The sequence below is a fragment of the Taudactylus pleione genome, unplaced genomic scaffold, assembly GCF_031769625.1.
Source record: "Taudactylus pleione unplaced genomic scaffold, aTauple2 ptg000176l, whole genome shotgun sequence".
NCBI classification, from domain to species: domain Eukaryota; kingdom Metazoa; phylum Chordata; class Amphibia; order Anura; family Myobatrachidae; genus Taudactylus; species Taudactylus pleione.
The window spans coordinates 1,088,214-1,106,307 of NW_028284578.1; the positions used below are offsets into that span (position 1 = coordinate 1,088,214).

The 18,094-nt window shown below is 43.1% G+C and overlaps 1 protein-coding gene across 1 annotated transcript in view; it reads right to left on the reverse strand.

The window, feature by feature from the left end:
- Positions 1–14,017, reverse strand: part of CNOT8 (CCR4-NOT transcription complex subunit 8) — a 36,052-nt gene extending 22,035 nt beyond the window's left edge. Inside the window, exons 1-2 of the mRNA XM_088475696.1 lie at positions 13,870–14,017; positions 12,437–12,643 (exon numbers count right to left, since the gene is read on the reverse strand). Of these exons, the coding sequence (XP_088331822.1) occupies positions 12,437–12,553 (117 nt within the window). The 5' untranslated portion in view covers positions 12,554–12,643; positions 13,870–14,017. The remainder of the gene's footprint in view (positions 1–12,436; positions 12,644–13,869) is intronic.
- Positions 14,018–18,094: the final 4,077 nt, after the last annotated feature.

Genomic DNA, 18,094 nt, shown 5'->3' on the forward strand with positions numbered 1-18,094 from the left:
CACATACTGTAGGAGTGGGCGAGAGTGTGGGCACATCCGTATAGTGTTCCCGCAGGTACTCATGGGTAGGGCATCCTCTGAGAACACCGAAGGCCAAAAATGGGGCGTGGAGGAGCGGGGAGGGTGTGTGTCCTTGTGACACGCTTCCAATTCATCACGCTTTGGGGCCTGCCCAGCACTTCTCTCCTCTCACGGTGAATTGATGCATCTGTTGAACCGGCAGTGATCGGTCACTGCAACTTTTCACACCCACGGGACACTGCAGCCCACGGGTGAGGAAGGCACAGGGCAGGCTGTTTTAGAGGTGCGCTGCTTAAGCAGCCTAGTGGGAACACTAGGGGAGCTGGAACACTGGGGATCTCCCAAAGTTGCCACTACAAGAGAGTACACTGAGAAGCTAGAGTTGCATATTTGGATGCACAAGTGTTGAATTTAGTAAATGAGTGCGACAAAGCATTGGTCTGTTTAGATGATGGCCAATGACTCTTGCGGGCATTAGAGGACCAAGATACATTGTTCATTAAAACAATGACCACAACCAGAGAGTGAAGAGAGCCCTCTTCTTCCGGAGATTTACTGGTCTAAAGCTGGCATCGCAACGTTCAGATTGATGAAACTTGGAGACCACTTTGGGTTGAAATTAAGGTTTAATACGTAAAACAAGTCTGACTTCATGAAAGATGAGAAAAGGAGACCTAAAAGACAAGAGTCCCCAACATTACTCCATGTAATAAGGTCAGTATTTCCAATAAAAGCACCAATTTTCTCTGAATGAAAACCAATAGGGTGCATCAGGAGGAAAAGGTAAATCAGGCAGAAGTCCCAAGGTATCGACATGGCATCTACCAAGAACATCATTGTATCCCTCTTCCTGGAGTTCAAGCTCTCAACCTTGTGGTTCAATTTATAGGCCACCATGTAGACATCTGGTTGACAATCTCCCAACAATCTGGTGGAACACTTGCAAGTGAAGGGACTGCCTGCTGAAGAAATGCTTCCCACTTCTCCACCCCTGAATCTGCTTGTTTTCCTTGTGGTCAGGGAACCACTGGTGCCTCCCTGATTGAGCTATGCCACTGCCACTGGATTAACAGCTCTTCCTTGCAAAAACTAGTATTTAAAGACCCTGGAAATAGCACTAAATGGCAACTGACCCCAGGGATGGTGCCAATCCAAGGTCCATTCCAAAATGTTGAACTGCCACCGCTCAACCACTAGAGGAGTGACTTGGAGGCATTCTGATTAAACTTTCTCATCAGATGATGAAGAGATTTGTTCCATTTTGAAATAGGTCTCATCTGGAAATTCATTTAGTAAAATTACAGTACCTTGAAGGTGAAGGCCATCTTGCTTAGAACTTTCATGCAAAAGTAAACCAATATCAGACTGTAAGCTATAAGTGACTTTGCAAGTCCGTGTAAGGAGAGGATTTACATTTGTGGGAAGAATACCCTCTGTTTACGGATGTTGAACAGCAATCAACGGTAGATCAACTGCTGTGGAGAAGTCTGGTAGGTTCTGTAGTAGTTAGGCACCCCCCCGGGAGGGTTAGGGTTAGGCTAGGGGGAGGAGGACTTAGGGTTAGGCAGCGGGGAAGGGGGGGGGTTAGGTTTAGGCACTTAGAGGGGGTTTTAGGGTTAGGCGCAGGGGGGGGGTTAGGGTAAGGCACCCCTAAGGAGAGTTAGGGGGGTTAGGTTAGTAAGTACTTACCTAGGGACGATCGGGATTTCCAGCGCTGTCGGGCTGCCGCTGCCGGGATCTCTCCAGCTGTCTGCCTCGTGCTGCCGGGAATTCAACTGCTGGCCATGCGGCCGGCGGTATTTCATACCGCTTCCGGATCAGAGACCAGGAGGAACATATTGTCCACAAAAAGTGCTATTTCACACTCATAGAAGGATGTATCTTGTTGCAAGGCAACAGCCAGAAGTTCCAGAGCTTCTGCAATTAATAACAGTGATAATAGACATCCTTGTTTGATGCCCCGCTCTATATAAAAATGTGCAGATACAAAATGATTGGCTAGTACCTGCATCTGAGGCTTAGTATATAGTAGAAGAAAAGTTTGTATAAAAGAATCTGGAAATCCATACTGGGTTAGAGATTCACACAAATGGTCCCAGATTACTAAATCAAAAGCTTTCTCAGCATCTAAAGATGTTGTGGGGGAATCCTTTAAGGATTGTATAACATATAATATTCGTGACAGAATCAATAACGTAGAGTAATATGAAGAAATTCTCCACTATATCCATCAGGGCCGGGTCTTTTACCGGGCGGAGGCCAGCTTTTGCCTTGCAGACCACCGCAGGAGTAAAAGGGCATTGTAACCCTTTCACATGCTTATTAGATATATTAGTTAATGTAAATTATATCCAAAAACATTTTTATTACATTTAGATCAGCGGTCGCCAATCCGTCGCTCGCGAGTGATGGGTGGCTCGCGGCTATAATGCAAGTAGCTCGTGGGGGCAGCCGGGCTGTAGCGCGCTTGCATTGAGTGGAGTAACGAGACGAGAGCTCGCCTTACGGCGAGTAGGGAAGCGCAACGGTGGCTTACCTTACGGCAAGTGGGGAAGCGGGACGGGAGCGCGCTTTATAGCATGTGGGGAAGGGCGATGGGGGCGCGCTTTACGGCAAGCCGCGCATAGGACAGCATGCGTGGCCAGAGTCAGTGCATGATAGGCACTGCTAGCAGGCTCGCCGCATATATAAAAAAAGAGCAGTTCTGTTTGTATATTACCAGCGCTGACTGTGTGTGTCAGCAGCGCTGTCTATGTGTATTACCAGTGCTGACTACATTTGTTAGCAGCGCTGACTGTGTCCACCAGCCATAATACAGCCAAGTACATCACAATAGGTACAGATTGATTCTGCCTGCACAAATAAGCCAGCAGCACCCTTTTCCCCACTGGTCACTGTCCACGAGCATCACAACTGAGCACGTCAAAATGTTTTTAGTTTGACTATATTACATTAGTGACTCTATATTACACATATATCCCACCAAAATCATCAGTACTGTTCTTTTAGTTGTATTGTGTTGTTCAGTAAAATGACTGGGAACAAAAAGCAAAAGACTTATCATCCTGAATGGGAAAAGGATTATTTTTTCATAGAAGTTAAAGGTAAATGTGTTTGCTTATTGTGCAGCATAAGTGTTTCAGTGGGAAAAAAGTGTAATGTCGAAAGACACTTCAAAACCAACCATCCCAAAATTGATCAGGAATTCCCCATAGGGAGTAATTTAAGAAAAGAAAAAGTGAAACAATTATAAAATCAACTAACTGGGCAGCAATCTGCTTTCACTAAAATTAGGAACAAAAACACATCTGCCACTCTTGCTTCTTTTCGAGTGGCCCAAATAATTGCTAAGCACAAAAAACCATTTGAAGATGGAGAAATTATTAAAGAAACTTTCTTGGAAGCAGCAGATGCGTTATTTGAAAGATGTAAAAATAAATCTGACATAATTTCCGCCATAAAGAGTACACACCTCTCTCAGACAATACTGTTATGAGGCGAGTTGAGGTTATGTCAGATGACTTTGTCAGTCAACTAAAATATGATCTGAACGAGTGCTGCTATTTTTCTGTCTAGCTGGATGAGTCCATTGACGCAACTGACATGTCACAGTTGGCTACATTTGTAAGGATGGTATTTAATAATTTTAGTGTTAAGGAAGAACTTTTGAAAATAATTCCATTGAAAGAACGTACAAGAGGCGAAGATCTTTTTGCAGAGCTCACAAAGTATTTTTCTTCAGAAAAAATCCCTCTTCACAAACTTGTTTGTATTACCACAGAAGGAGCTCCAGCATTTACAGGTGTTAATAATGGACTTTTAGCACTGTGTAACAAGAACCCCAGCTTTCCGAAGTTTATATCGTATCACTGCATTATTCACCAACAGTCACTGTGTGCAAAGTTTCTAAAAGAAAACGAAATTATGAAGCTTGTTATTAAAATTGTCAGTCTAATTAGAGCCCATGCTCTCCAAAGACGGCTTTTTAAAGCTTTTGCTGAAGAACTGGATTGCCAGTACGGAGATCTTTTGTTACATTCAGAAGTGCGTTGGCTAAGCAAGGGCAAAGTCCTTCGCCGTTTCAGAGAAGTATTGCCTGCCATCATCTTATTTTTTTTGCAAGAACGTGGTGAAAACTTCCCTCAACTTAAAAATCCTGAGTGGAAACAGAATTTTGCATTTTTGGTCGACATAAGTGAGAGACTGAATGAACTGAATCTTCAATTGCAGGGTAAAGACAAGGATATTAGCCAGATGATATCGGACATTCAGGCATTTTGCCACAAACTTGAGTTTTGGGAGAGGAATCTCCACAAAGGTGATGTCAAACATTTCCCTTGTTTGAGGGAAGAAATTTAAAAAAAGAGGAAAATCCAAGTCCTTCATGTGAAAATCATATTGAAATAATTTCCCACCTAATAGCAGAGTTCAAGTGGCGTTTCACTGATTTTAAAACAATTGAGCCCCTTGTTCACTTTCTTTCTTTCCCTTTTATGGAAGTTGACATAGAAAATATCTCCAGTTTTATTGAACAACTCTTTCAGGAAGATATACCATCAACAGAAATGGAGATTGTAACACTGCAAAGTGACCTTTCAGTGAAAAGTATTGCCTCCGGGACCACAATTTCAAACAGCCTTTGGCCTCTTCTACCGAAAGATAAATATCAGATACTGCTTCGAGTGGCACTTTGTGTGAAATCTTATTTCTGCTCGACTTATTTGTGCGAGTCTTCATTTTCCACAATGAAGATAGTGAAGAGCAAATACAGGAACAGGATGACTAGTGAACATGTTGACAGTTGTGTCAGGATGGGAGTTTCAGGTTACCAGCCGAACTTTAAAACAATCTTGGAAAATTTGGAGTGCCAGCCATCTCATTAAAAATTGTCTGTTCTTTATTTACAAATTGCAACTATGAGACTATTTACTAAGCTTTGGATGGAGATAAAGTAAGGTGAATGGAGATAAAGTCCCAGCCAACCAGCTCCCAAGTGCCATGCCACAGGCTGTGTTTGAAAAATCGCAAGAGCTGATTGGCTGGCACTTTATCTCTGTTCACTTTCTCTCCATTCAAAGCTTAGTAAACATACATCTTTATGACTGTAATAATACACTGTTGTTTTTCAATAAAAAAATGTGGTTATTAGCCAGATTTTAGCTTTCAAAACGTTTCATTTTCTCAAGTAGCTCCCACCCCAATCAAGGTTGGAGACCACTGATTTAGATCATCCTGAGTGTATAGCGTTTGATAAAACTCTTCTAATACCTTAATATGCTAGTACTAAAAGAGTAACTTTAAATAGCTCCGGAAACTCCTTACCGGGGCTATTCAGCATCGAGCTGAATTGAATCGCCCCCCCCTCCCATTACTAGAAGTCTGTTATATTCCCCTTTAGCTACACTTTGCGGAAACCATGTTTTTCTTCTCCCATTCTTACACAACATTTTGTTTACAACTTCTGCTCATAAAGGGTATTTTTTCTATCAAATACATACGGAGCAGAGGGCGAAGAGGGTAAATAGATGCTGCGCACCACATCTGTTCAAATGCGGACAGAGCTTGGGAGCAGCCCAACACCTCAATGAGTGCTGGGCACACTCCTCAAAGTGATTTAGAAGGGGGCGTTCTGGCCCCTCCCCAAGGGGGCGATTCAATTGATCTGCATGTTAATAGCGCCGGGATGTTGGTCCCGGAGCTATTCAATTCTAGTCTGACAATAAATCACTTAAGTCAGAGAATGCCGGTTCTCGCGACTAAAGCAGGGTGTTTAGTCGTGAGAACCGTCATTTTCTGACTAAAGTGCTGTCCGCGCCGCACTAAGCCAGAAAACAGCCTTGTGGCCGGCACTTTAATCAGATTTCTCCTCGCACCTTCAGGAGGGCGGGAGAAGAAATCACTTAGTCGCCCTAACAGCACGCTGAATTGAATAGCTCCCGGAGCTCCCTCCCGGCGATATCAACAGCACCCCGAATGGAATCATCCCCCAAGAGACCACACCACCTTTATGGGCACGCACATGTCCCTTCAGCATACGCAGATGTGCCCTCTCATGATTGGCCACCTGCCCAATCAACAAACTGGAGTGAACACTAGATATTTATAAAAATAGGTATTCGGAACATAACAGGCTTTAATTTAATATACTACATGACTAGATTTAAAAGAAGTCAACCTTTCAAAGTCACAGGCACAAATACTTAAAAATAGATTTCCACAAAAAATATACTTTCAACATAATGTAAATACATGTATTCCAATATTGCTATACAGAGACTTCGGTAAAACGTAGCCACACAAGAGATACAACCTATTGCGACTGCAGGAGACGTAAATTTAGAGACTATTTACCTAATTAGTATGCTCTCTTTATTGTTGCTTTCACTTCACTAAATGTTTGCTTTATTCGATTAGAAGGAACAACAAAATTAAATAAACACATGTTACTTACATTTAGCTTTACAAGGAAATATCACTCATTTAGAATGTTTACTAACATTTTATGTTTATTTTAACTTTTCATTTTTTTCCACCTTACTTCACAAATCCACAATTGACAGAGTCCTCAGGCTGATGAAGTTTTTCTTTTTTTAATAAGGAATACAAATAGTGATAAAGTAGCCCATTCAGTAAGCCATTCAGCAGAGCTACATTAGTATCCAACTCGCTGCGAGTAGCAGTGCTGGATACGCTGCCCTCAGTGAATTCCCGCCGGCTGCAGAGAAGAGCAGCCACCGGGTGTATGCAATCAAAGCCGCTCGCTGTCTCCAGTGGGTTCCCAGCTGCTGCAGAGAGGAGCAGCTCCAGGGGACATATAAATACAGCAGAGCCACGACCCTCCAAGTGTACCAGATAATCAAATATCGATTCGCCCATATATCGAAAATGCATTTTTTTTCCCACAATTTTATTTTCTCTTATCAACTACAGGTTGAGTCTCCCATATCCAAATATTCCGAAATACGGAATAATTTTGGCATGACTGAGATAATAAAACCTTTGATTTTTGATGGTTCAATGTACAAAAACTTTGTCTAAGGCACAAATTATTAAAAATATGGTATAAAATTACCTTCAGGCTGTGTGTATAGGGTGTAAATGAAACATAAATTTATTTCATGTATGTACACAAACTTTGCTTGAGCCACAAAATTAATGAAAATATTCTATAAAATTACCTGCAGGCTGTGTGTATAAGGTGTATATAACACATAAATGCATTCTGTGTGTATATTTGGGTCCCATTCCCAAGATATTTCATTATGAAATGCAATTATTCCAAAATACGGAATATTCCGTTATCCAAAATACCCCTGGTCCCAAGCATTTTGGATATGGGAGACTCAACCTGTATATTATTGTACAAGCTAATTTTATGCATTATTTTGATTTTTGCCATCGCTGGTGGGCACAGATACTGCACAATCGATGGCAGCCCCCAAATTTAAGAAAACATCGTCAACCATGTTGGATAAGTATTAAATAGATGTTCCTGACCTAATTCAATCATTAAAAAAAAAAAAAAACTACAAACTCTTGAGCGGTTATTAGAAAAAATCATTAGCCATTTAAGTTGAGAAGGGGCTTTTCTCAATTTATTGTATTAAAAGGTTTACACTGGAGATATTAAAAGGAACACATTTGTAAAAGAGGCCATGCAACCCTTTATTCTTATTAAAATGATCTTGTTCCAGAAAATGAAATCGGTACCTAAATTTGCAGTCAGCAAGAGATGCTATCAACCCACCCCGAACTCTCCCACCACCCTGTACAAGCTTTTGCCCCACAAGTCAGACATCTTGCCACCAAATCCATGTGCTCCTCCATTATACAAGTACCCTTTAGTTAAAGAGAAAAAAAAAAGAAGCAGCATTTTTTCACTTTTACAGCTGATTAACTGGAGATCTGGGTGGAAAGAAAGTAGACAAATTGAAGTATACCAAATGGAGAGCTCTGCACACTGACATACTAGCATACACACATTTACTATATAAAGTCCTAGGACAAGAATAATTTTACACATTTCTCAATTACGGATTACATTACTCAAATGCAAAAGGTAAAATAATACAGTACATAAAGTAGAGAGAAGGGCAGAAAGGACTTTTTTTGGGGGGGGGGCACACTTTTGGAGAAACAACTAGGATAAATCCACTGAGGATATAATGGCTTAATACTCAACCTTGACTGTATACATCTGAAAAATAATCTTTCAAGAAATAACCACTAAAGATTATTAACTTTTAGAAAGTAAAATAATACTGTAATGGTGCCTACACACTTAGCGACGTACACACGATACCACAATGTGTACGATATCTCTTGAAACTCCTCCCTGGCAGCTCTGCACACGATTTGGTGTTTAAAGTGTCCAATTTACAAACGATCTATCGTGCATCCAGACTTTTTCCAGGGCATAATGTCCCAGATTGGCAGATCTGATGCGATGTGCGACCAGCGGGGCATATTTTACACGGTCATTCCGATGCGTCGGAATCGGCCAGATCGGGTAAAATATCGCCAATTGTGTAGGCACCATAAGACATCCTTTGAATTTATTGTTACAAAGCTTTCAACCTGGTCAACCGAAGCATAAAGTATTACTTAAAAGACAGAGTGCAATAGATCCAATAGTTTCTTAAAAGACCAATACTACAGACAACCCACTGACAGACAGACATGTGGAGGGCTTTATAAGCTATTTTTTTTACAGTTTTTAACTGCCAGATCAGATCTGCAATGAATAACATAAAAAGATTGGTCAGAAATATCAGCGCAGGCTAGATATAGCTATTAATGTTCCTTTAAAATCCATTTAACAGATTTATCTTAATTATGACCATCAGCTCCTTAACTTGCTCGACATGCTACAGCAGGACTGCAATGCTGCTCACTTACAACATGACCTTCACCAAACTAACTGTGTGAGGGCTCCAAAGCCATTATATTAAAACTGGACTCTATAGGATTAGATCTGATAGTCTATGATAGAAATTTGGGTTGCATTATAAGCTTCATTGACCCATCATTTGACTAGAAAGTACAGGCAGCAATATGAAGTGCTGCTGCATGGTCCTGAAGAAGAGTGATAGGAGGCCACAATGTATGGGGGTAATTTAAGTCAGAATGTTTGTGACAGTACCTTTTTTTCTCTCTATACATAAAAATACAGCTCATTGATTCAATACACCCCCCGATTTATCGATTACTCAGTAAAGGAGTAATCGACACGTGTGTTTTGCACAGAATACGTGTGTTTTGCACAAAAATTAGGCCACCTGCTGTGACTTGCAGGTGCAGCATCCCCCGCGAAGCCACACCCTCTAATTTCGGTTATGCGGCTGTGCAGTGCACAAAGGTCTCTCTTCCTGAGGTAAAGAAGTTGGGAGGTGTGCCAACAGCCGGATAGTGTGTGATCTCTGGAAATAAACGAGTTACGCCGCAAGGTCACGAGGTGCTCGTAGTGATATCAGAAACATGCCCAATGCAGTTATAAAACCAATATATCAACACATACACAGTGGAAGAATTCCGGTGGTCAAATTGTATTGTGATACTGTGAACACTTGAACGCATGTAAAGTGGTCTCGTAAATGGCTCCCAGGAATGGGGTATCAGTCGAAAACCGATCTGCCATAGTCGCTTTGGGAAATGCAGGGCACAGTTTGCGTGAGATTGCTTACCTGGAGAAGGTTTCTCTTTGTGGCTTGCAGTGTACCCTCAAGAGATACGCCATAAGCAACAGTGTACGTGATCGCCCACAACCTGGACAACCTGAGTGACCACAAAACAGGAGGACAAATTTATCAGAGTGTGTTCCAAACGGGACAGATTCCAAACAGCTCATCAGAGCGGTGCTGCTCTGACAGAAACGTGGAAGAAAAGTCAAGAAAATCGTGACTGTCAAATGCCATGTAGCCGGTGGCTTAAAGGGATTTGTTGCTTAGGCCCATTGATACAAAAAAAAAGAGGGCAAAAAAGCACAGGCGCTAGATAACTCGTCAGTGGAAGAAGGTTCTTTTCACAGACAAATCAAAGTTTGAGGCTTTGGGTCCAAGAGGCATAAGTTCGGTCGTCAAGTAGCAGGTGAGAGCATGTTTCCTGCTTGCATTCAGCCCCTAGGTGGTCTAAATATTAATATAGATCTGATTTATTTTTTTTATAATAATCCTTTTTTTTATAATAGTGTTTGTTTAAAAATAGTATATTTTTCAAATTTTAATTTAAAATTTATATTTATGAATTTTAAATACTATTTTAGTATTTACAAGCAACACAATTTACAATTCATTACATAAGATTATATAAATACTAGTGGCACCTGATTAAGGAAAACAAACAAAAAAAAAAAAAACACCTTTTTAACTCTGAAGAGATACCCTTTAAGATTGCCATATAGCCATGTGATTACCACTTTTTGTATAAGTTGCTTCTGGTTTTTAATTAATTCAGTTAAGCTTTTTAGTACATAAGGAAGTATCCCCAACCACTTAGTCATCCGTAAAAGAGTGCAACATATGTACGAAACTTGTTGGAGACTTCAAAGTGTAGTGCACTGTCAGGAGCTTCAAGTCCTGCTCACCACCCGCCAGAGTGACATCATCAGCCGCAGCCCAATGCGTTAACACGTGGTGAGGCGCTCTAAGCCCGTTTGCAGCATGAGCTGCATTCTACAGCCGATTACGCCAACAGTAGCTGTGAACTGTCTACGACCGGTCTGGTCCACAATCGGAAGAAAGAAGACAGCTACAAGGTAAGGAAAGCTAAGGATAACACATTCCAACGCCTCCACAACAGAATACCATCTTGGACGGCTTCTTAAAAAACAGGGGTTGCAGCTCTACTCCCAATTATCTAAAAAAAACAAACTGTAAAAGAAATATATTTTATAAACCATTTAACAAATAATTCCCTTAGCAGATGCTACTAATTTTTAGATGCTCATATTGTTGTTTTATTCTGCATTCAGCTCAGAGTTAAGCAAGGAGGAGGTTTCATTATGGTCTGAGGATGTTTCCGAGATAGTGGGATGGTGACTCCATAAAAATCAAAGGAATCATTGACTCCAAACGCTACCACAACATCCTAGTGCGCCATGCCATCCCTTCTGGCACCCGCCTTATTGGTCGTGGTTTCACACTACAGCAAGATAACGATCCAAAACATACCTCCAGTTTTTGCAAAAAGTTCAGTCAAAACAATGACGGGTGCTGAAACACATGGTTTGGCCACTCCAGAGTCCTGATTGCAATAAAATTTAAATCCTTTGTGATCATCAGGTGTGATCGAGATGTGCAAATAAGCCAAAACCACATTGGGAATTGCCACAAGACAAGTGAGCTGCAACTTTAGATAAGTTAACCAACAAAATTCCCCACGTTTGTACTGTGTGATCGCCGCTAAGGGTGGATACTTTGAAGAGAGAATAATTTACGGAATTCAAAACTCAATTTTATTTGTAAACAATGTGCATGAGTATTTGCCAAAATAAATATATATTCATCACAAACTAGCGTCTTTTTGTTCATTACTTTCTGAAAAATCGACGATTTGGGTGGTGTATTGAAATTAATGAGCTGTAGTGTATTATGCTTTTTCGCACACTGTGAAAGCTCCATAGCCGTACAATTTCAAGACGTACACATCTAGGCTGTTAGTTCACTCATGGCATAACTAAGCATTTGTACGTATGCTAAGAGGTGTGAGGTGTGTGGACATAATTGCGGGCTATGCTGAGTTGTGTGCGCACAGTGATCAGTCTAGTTCCAGACGAATCTTTTGCTGCAGGTTAAGCGAGTATGGATAATGATGGCTATTTCCACAAGAGGATGTATAGGGACAGTGCAGTCACATAGAAGCATACAACCATGCATACAGGAGAACATCCCCATTCAGTTCTGTGCAACTGCAATTGTGGCCAACTTGTGTGCAGCTCTGCATCAGATCCATCGACTATCTTAACAGTTAAGAAAGTAGTGCACCGATCAAGAAGCAGTGCTTATCTATGCGCGCCGAATGCGCGTGTCCAAAAAGGAAGTGTGGTCTCTCATGGAGGGCCGTGCCCAGCACTCAGGTAGATGCTGGGCTGCCAACAAGCCCTACCCTCACTATGAATAGATGCCGTGGGCCCGCCGGCATCAGGCTTTGATCAGCAGGACGCCTCCATATGGGCAGGGCAACGTGCCACGCTGAAACAGTGTCCGAAACAGCGGGATCACTACACTCTGCTGGACGAAGCCCATTATGCTGCAAATTCCCCCAAAAAATAAACATACACCCTCTTCTATTATTAATATGCATGATTCCAACATGCATGAAAGCAGCTGAGGTTAAAGGTTATGCATGAACGGAATAGAAAACAAAAAGTCAAGTTTAACAAGCTAAAAAAAAAAAAAAAAAAAACGTCTACACTCACCATTGCTATGTATCCATAGGTGCGGACAAGCTCTCTGATTTTTCGCATCTCCTCCTCCAGGTTGATTGCCCAAACCTCACATATCACTTGGCTATTGTCCACAACAGCGGCTGGCATCGTGAACGAATGCAGTTTAACTGCAGGTCGATCAGTTCTAAGGATAGATGCAAGAAGAGGCTTGTCCCGGATTGAGGGGGATTAGCACACCTGTGAGTTTAAGAGAAAAAGTTACTATAACCATGCTTATAGAGCAGCTTTTCTATTCAGAAATGCATTTATACACACATTCATGGAAGCCACCATATTGTGCTCATCACAGACGTTCTTAATATTCCACAAAACAGCAGTACCATTTACACGGTTGTTTAAATTCAGTTTCACATCACAATGCTTTTACTAGCTGTGTTTTGCTAGTGAGATGATTGCCCTTTAAAATTTTGGACATAAACGCGATCAGAAGCACCAGGTTTTAGAACAAGACATATAGTTAATAAACCCCTTAGCAAGGGGGCAATGTAGGTCAACCCTGGCATGCCAACATGCGAATAGGGCTATATAACAGTAGCATCAGCATTACGTCAAACATGATGGTAGTGAATTATTAGCATGCCGAGGTTCCACCGAACAGTGTCCACATTCTGATTGACAACATTTTGAACGTCAAAATAATGTACTGAAGTCCCCAGGAGAAATGATATTCCAGTTATAACTTCTGGTCATTAAAAAGAACATAGCACATCAATGGCACCGCTGATAATATAACATTGTCTTCCACAGTCTGTGGGGTCCTGCATAATCCTAATCAACACATTGCTTATTAATAAACTTAAACTTAAAGCATACATAGAGAAGACAGCCATAATAGAATATATTGTAAAGCCCAGCAGAATACGCTGTCACTATATAAATAATTATTATCGCTTACTCCAATCTGGTTCTGTTTACAAACATCAGGTCTGATCACTTCAGCATTAACCTATAGTAAGTTATAGCACTAACTATATGCAGTTACTAAAAGAAAGCAATATATGGTCACAGTAGTATATATATATATATATATATATAGTTATATACACACACACTAAATAAATATAACTACATCTCCTCATAGACATCAGGCTTATGTAACCTGTGAATCTCCAGCTGAGGCAGGTACAAGTCCCAATATGATCTACGTCAGCTGCTAAGGGGTGCTGGGACTTGTAGTTCTGTGTGTTATGTGGCATGCACTGATGAGTCAGGCTGAGAAGGGTCTCCCTGACCACACAAACATATACAAAGACAAAGGACACTGTGACATGACACCGGGGAGGAAGGTGCCAGCAGCAGGCAGGCATCACTGTAACACTGCCCCCTCCCTATCACTGGCTCTGCCCTCCTCCAGGTGAGCCTTATACACAAGGCCTTGTGAGCCCCGGCCTCTTGTCACTCACCTCCCGGGCTGTGTGCCGTAGTGCCGGGCAGCAGCAGGCCGCACAGACGGTCTCTCAGTAACAGTCAGCGGCTGCTGGTGCGGTACCTGTGTAGCACGGCGCTCTCTATGGTACCTTCTTCTTCTCAGCTCACAGCCGCTCCCGGCTCCTCGTCTCTATGGTGTTGGAGGACAAGCAAAGAAACCCGCGCTCCCAGCAGCCGTGATGGACGAATATCGCGCATGCGTACTGCAGCGCTCACCTCACTGACTGGGGTAATCCTGCGCTTGTCACATTTGCCAGCAGTAGTACAGACTGTACTGTGACTGTGTAATGGGTATTGCTTAGGGACAGCCTTCCTGTCTGGGATATAGACTGCACTTCCCAGAAATGTATAGTTGTCATTCTCAAATATGTAAACTGGCCAGGCTTGTTTAATAGGAACAGCCCATAAATAACTTGTATTGCATGTATTGTGTTCTGTCAGCAGATTCACCCTTTGAGGGGGACAAGAGGAGGTGGCATAACTGGTATAGATATTATAAGCCTAATATTGTAAAGTGCTGTACTCTACACTATATATTTTTTAAATTGTTTTTATTAGTTTCTTTTTTTTTTAAACAAGTTTGGACAAGAGAGGTGGTTTAAGAGAGGAAGGGACCCGTGTGCAGGCCCCCAGCGGTGCAGTAGCCTCTGGCATTGTGCCGAAGTCTACCGCGCAAGCGCAGGTTTCCAGGAATTTGGCGCCCACTCCGCGTTTCCGGGACATCTCTACTGCGCATGCACGAATCACTGGAAAATTCCCTCGGTACCCATTTTCCCTGTGACTTCTGTAGCCAGTGCTGGGCAGACGGAGCGGTAAGTATATATGTATGGATGCAGGGTGTGTGGGCCCATCTGGACCCAGGGGCCTGTGTGCACCCATTATAGATACGCCCCTGGGGAACAGAAAAAAGAAAGGGAAACATAGGGGGCATGTGTTGCACTTTAGAAAAATCACAGTTAATCGAAATCAGAATATAAGGGTCATAGATGGCGGAACACAACAACAGGCAATATACAGGATAGGATAACAGCAACGGGCGTAATGAAGGCTACACTATATATTTTTTATATGTAATAGTTCAAATAAATATCTTACACAGGGGGCCAGGGCAGTTCACAGCAGCAACTGTCCAGTCTGGCACAGGAGGCAGGCAAATCACAAACCTTATTTAAATGATCCCTCAGTGGCTGGAATCAGAACACACGGCTCTTCTCTCCCACCATGCTCCTCCCAGGCCGCAGCACATGACCACTCTCGGCTTCCATCATTTGGGTGTCACCCTTCATATGGTGTCACCCCGAGTTGTCTGCACCCCCCCCCCCAGTGATACTCCTGCAGGTAGCAACCAATCCGATTCTATCATTTTATAGAAACAATTAGATTAATAGCTAGAATCTGGTTGCTATCAGCAACCCCTCCACACGTCTTCTTTGTAGGTTTGATAAGTCCCTCTGTCAGTGTTTTCAAAAATGATCTAGCTTCTACTTGAAACATGATCATGTCATAATGGATATTATTTAAGTTACTAGTAAAATGGACCCAGCATATGCCAGGTCACCTCATCCCCTGTACATCCCTCCCTGTTATTTTTACTGGCCTTTCTCTCCTGGTAATCTCCATATCTGTTGTTGCAATGGGTGCCATTGGAGGGGAGAAGGGGTGCTTTCACTGCAAATGACGGAGATGCGACAGCCCATCCTTGATTATTATACAGGTAATAGTATCATAATAACCTGGAGTTGTCCTCAGGGCCGGTGCTAGACTTCTAGGCAACCCCCTGTACTCATTTAGCCCCTCAGGTGAAAATGACTTTGCACAGATGGAGTGGCGGATAAGTTTTGTGATATATATATATATATATATATATCAGAAGTATGTATATATACGCACACATATATATATATACACACAGTATATATAGATATTATATATGTATATACACACAGTATCAGGGGTGTAACTAGAACTTTTTGGACCCCATAGCAACATTTTTAAGGGGCCCCCCTAACTTACGTCTCACACAATACCCACAGTAGTAGTTCCCCTAAAACACTAAATGCCCATTGTAATGGTGCCCCTTATGCAATGCCCCCTGTAGTAATGCCTCTGGTAACAATGCCCCCTGGGCATAATGCCCCCAGTAGTAATGCTCCCTGCAGTGCCCCAGTAGTAATGCCCCTTGAAGTGCCCCCAGTAGTAAGGGCCCCTGCAGTGCTCTCAGCTGTAGTGTTCCCAATAGAGCCCCCAGTAGTAAGTCCCCTGTAGTGCCCCCAATAGTAAGACCCTGGTAGTGCCCCCAGTAGTAAGGCCGCTGTAATGCTCCCATATGATGCCCCAAGTAGCAAGGCCCCTGTAATGCCCCCTGTAGTATGCCACCCCCCCGCGCACACACACAAAAAAAAAAACAATACTTACCTTAAACCCCGCTCCAGTGCCTGCTTCCGTCTGACCCTGGCGCCCACTCCTCGGAGCTATGGGAGTGACGTCAATGCAGAATTTTCCATCTTCCAGGCTGACAACCGGCTTTATTGGTATGGCAGCATATAGGTTCTGGTAGAATAGGTATGGATGGTCGGCGGACGGGATGCCGGCAGTCAGAAGACCGACAGTGGCATCCCGATCTGTAAAATCTCGACAGGGTCTGGTAAGTATACTTACCCTCTCCCTGTCTCTCCTAACTCTCCCCCCAGTGGTGCCTAACCCTAACCTCCTCCCCGGTGGTGCCTAACCTTCCTCCAGTGGTGCTTAACCATAACCCTCTTTCCCGCACCCTAACACTCATGGGGTGGTACCTAACCCTAACCTCCCCCAGGTGGTGCCTAACCCTATCCCCCCCTTCCCACACCCTAACCCTCATGGGGTGGTGCCTAACCCTAACCTCCCCCCGGTGGTGCCTAACCCTATCCCCCCCCTCCCTGAAGTCTAACCCTAACTTTCCCCCTGCAGTGCCTAACTCTAATCTCCCCCCAGGGGTGCCTAACCCCCTCCATCCCCGCTAAGACGCATACTTACCTTCGAGATGCCGGCAGTCAGGATGCCGTCATAGGTATCTTTATCCTGTTCAGGATAGCAGCGTCGGCATCTTCATCATCTTTGGGATTCCGGCGTAGGTATGTCAACGTCCGGCATCCCGTCCGCCGGCATCGTGACTATATCCCAGCTCTGATACCTAACTTCAACTGAGAGGATAAAGCATTTAGTTCCAACGTGCCACCAACTCTGCATAATGGGGTTAGCTGATTAGAGCATCAATAACAATTACGTGTTTTACCAATTTGCACAATGCTGGATCTTCTCCGGTTATTCTTGGACATGCTCCATGGTATCATTATTATTATTAGAAAGGATTTATACAGCTTGTCTGGTCATTTGACGTTCAAGTTAAATTCAAAGACCTGACTTGTATATTAGGTCTACTGCCAACAATACCCTTTCACAGGACCAGAGCTTTCATCACTAACAACTTTGCCAAAATCCCAGTTTATGCATGTAGAGTAAATGCCAATACTTTTGTTTCTGAGAGCCCTGGGAATTTTTTTTTTTTTTATCGCTGTCAAGCACAACAATAGAAAATCTTTTTTACCACAATTAATTAAATCAATACCGGTTGAGTCTCCCATATCCAAAATGCTTGGAACCAGGGTATTTTGGATCTAGGATTTTTCCTTATTTTGGAATATTTGCATACCATAATGAGATTGTCACGATCAGGGCTGACCGGCTGCCGAGATCGCAGTCCTTACCGTTCCGGGCGCTCTGGCATGGCGTCTCCGGTGGGGGGCAGGGACCTGGAGAGCAGCGCTGGGTACTGTGAGCCTCCGCAGGCTAAGGGCTTCCATCTGGAGGAAGGTGAGAGAGGTTGAGTCTGACAGTGCTTCTGCACACTGGCCACTGGGCGCGGCCATCTTGGATTTGGGTCACATGTTGATTTGGGCCAATCAGGTAACAGCCTGGGCTAGGGAGGCTAGCAGCCAATCCTGCACTACCTGAGAGTACTAAAATGCTGTCAAGAGGCTCCTTAGTTGCCAGTGCAACGTCTATCACAGCGTATGCTGTGAGCTAGTTCTCTGTGCTCCCTTGCTCCTTAAAAGTGCCATTGCTCCAGTGTGTTCCTGCAGATTCACCTCTCAGCCTTGGTGCGGTTCTGCTCCTGTTACTACCTGTCTCCTGACACTGGCTACCCGTTGTTTACCCAGCCAA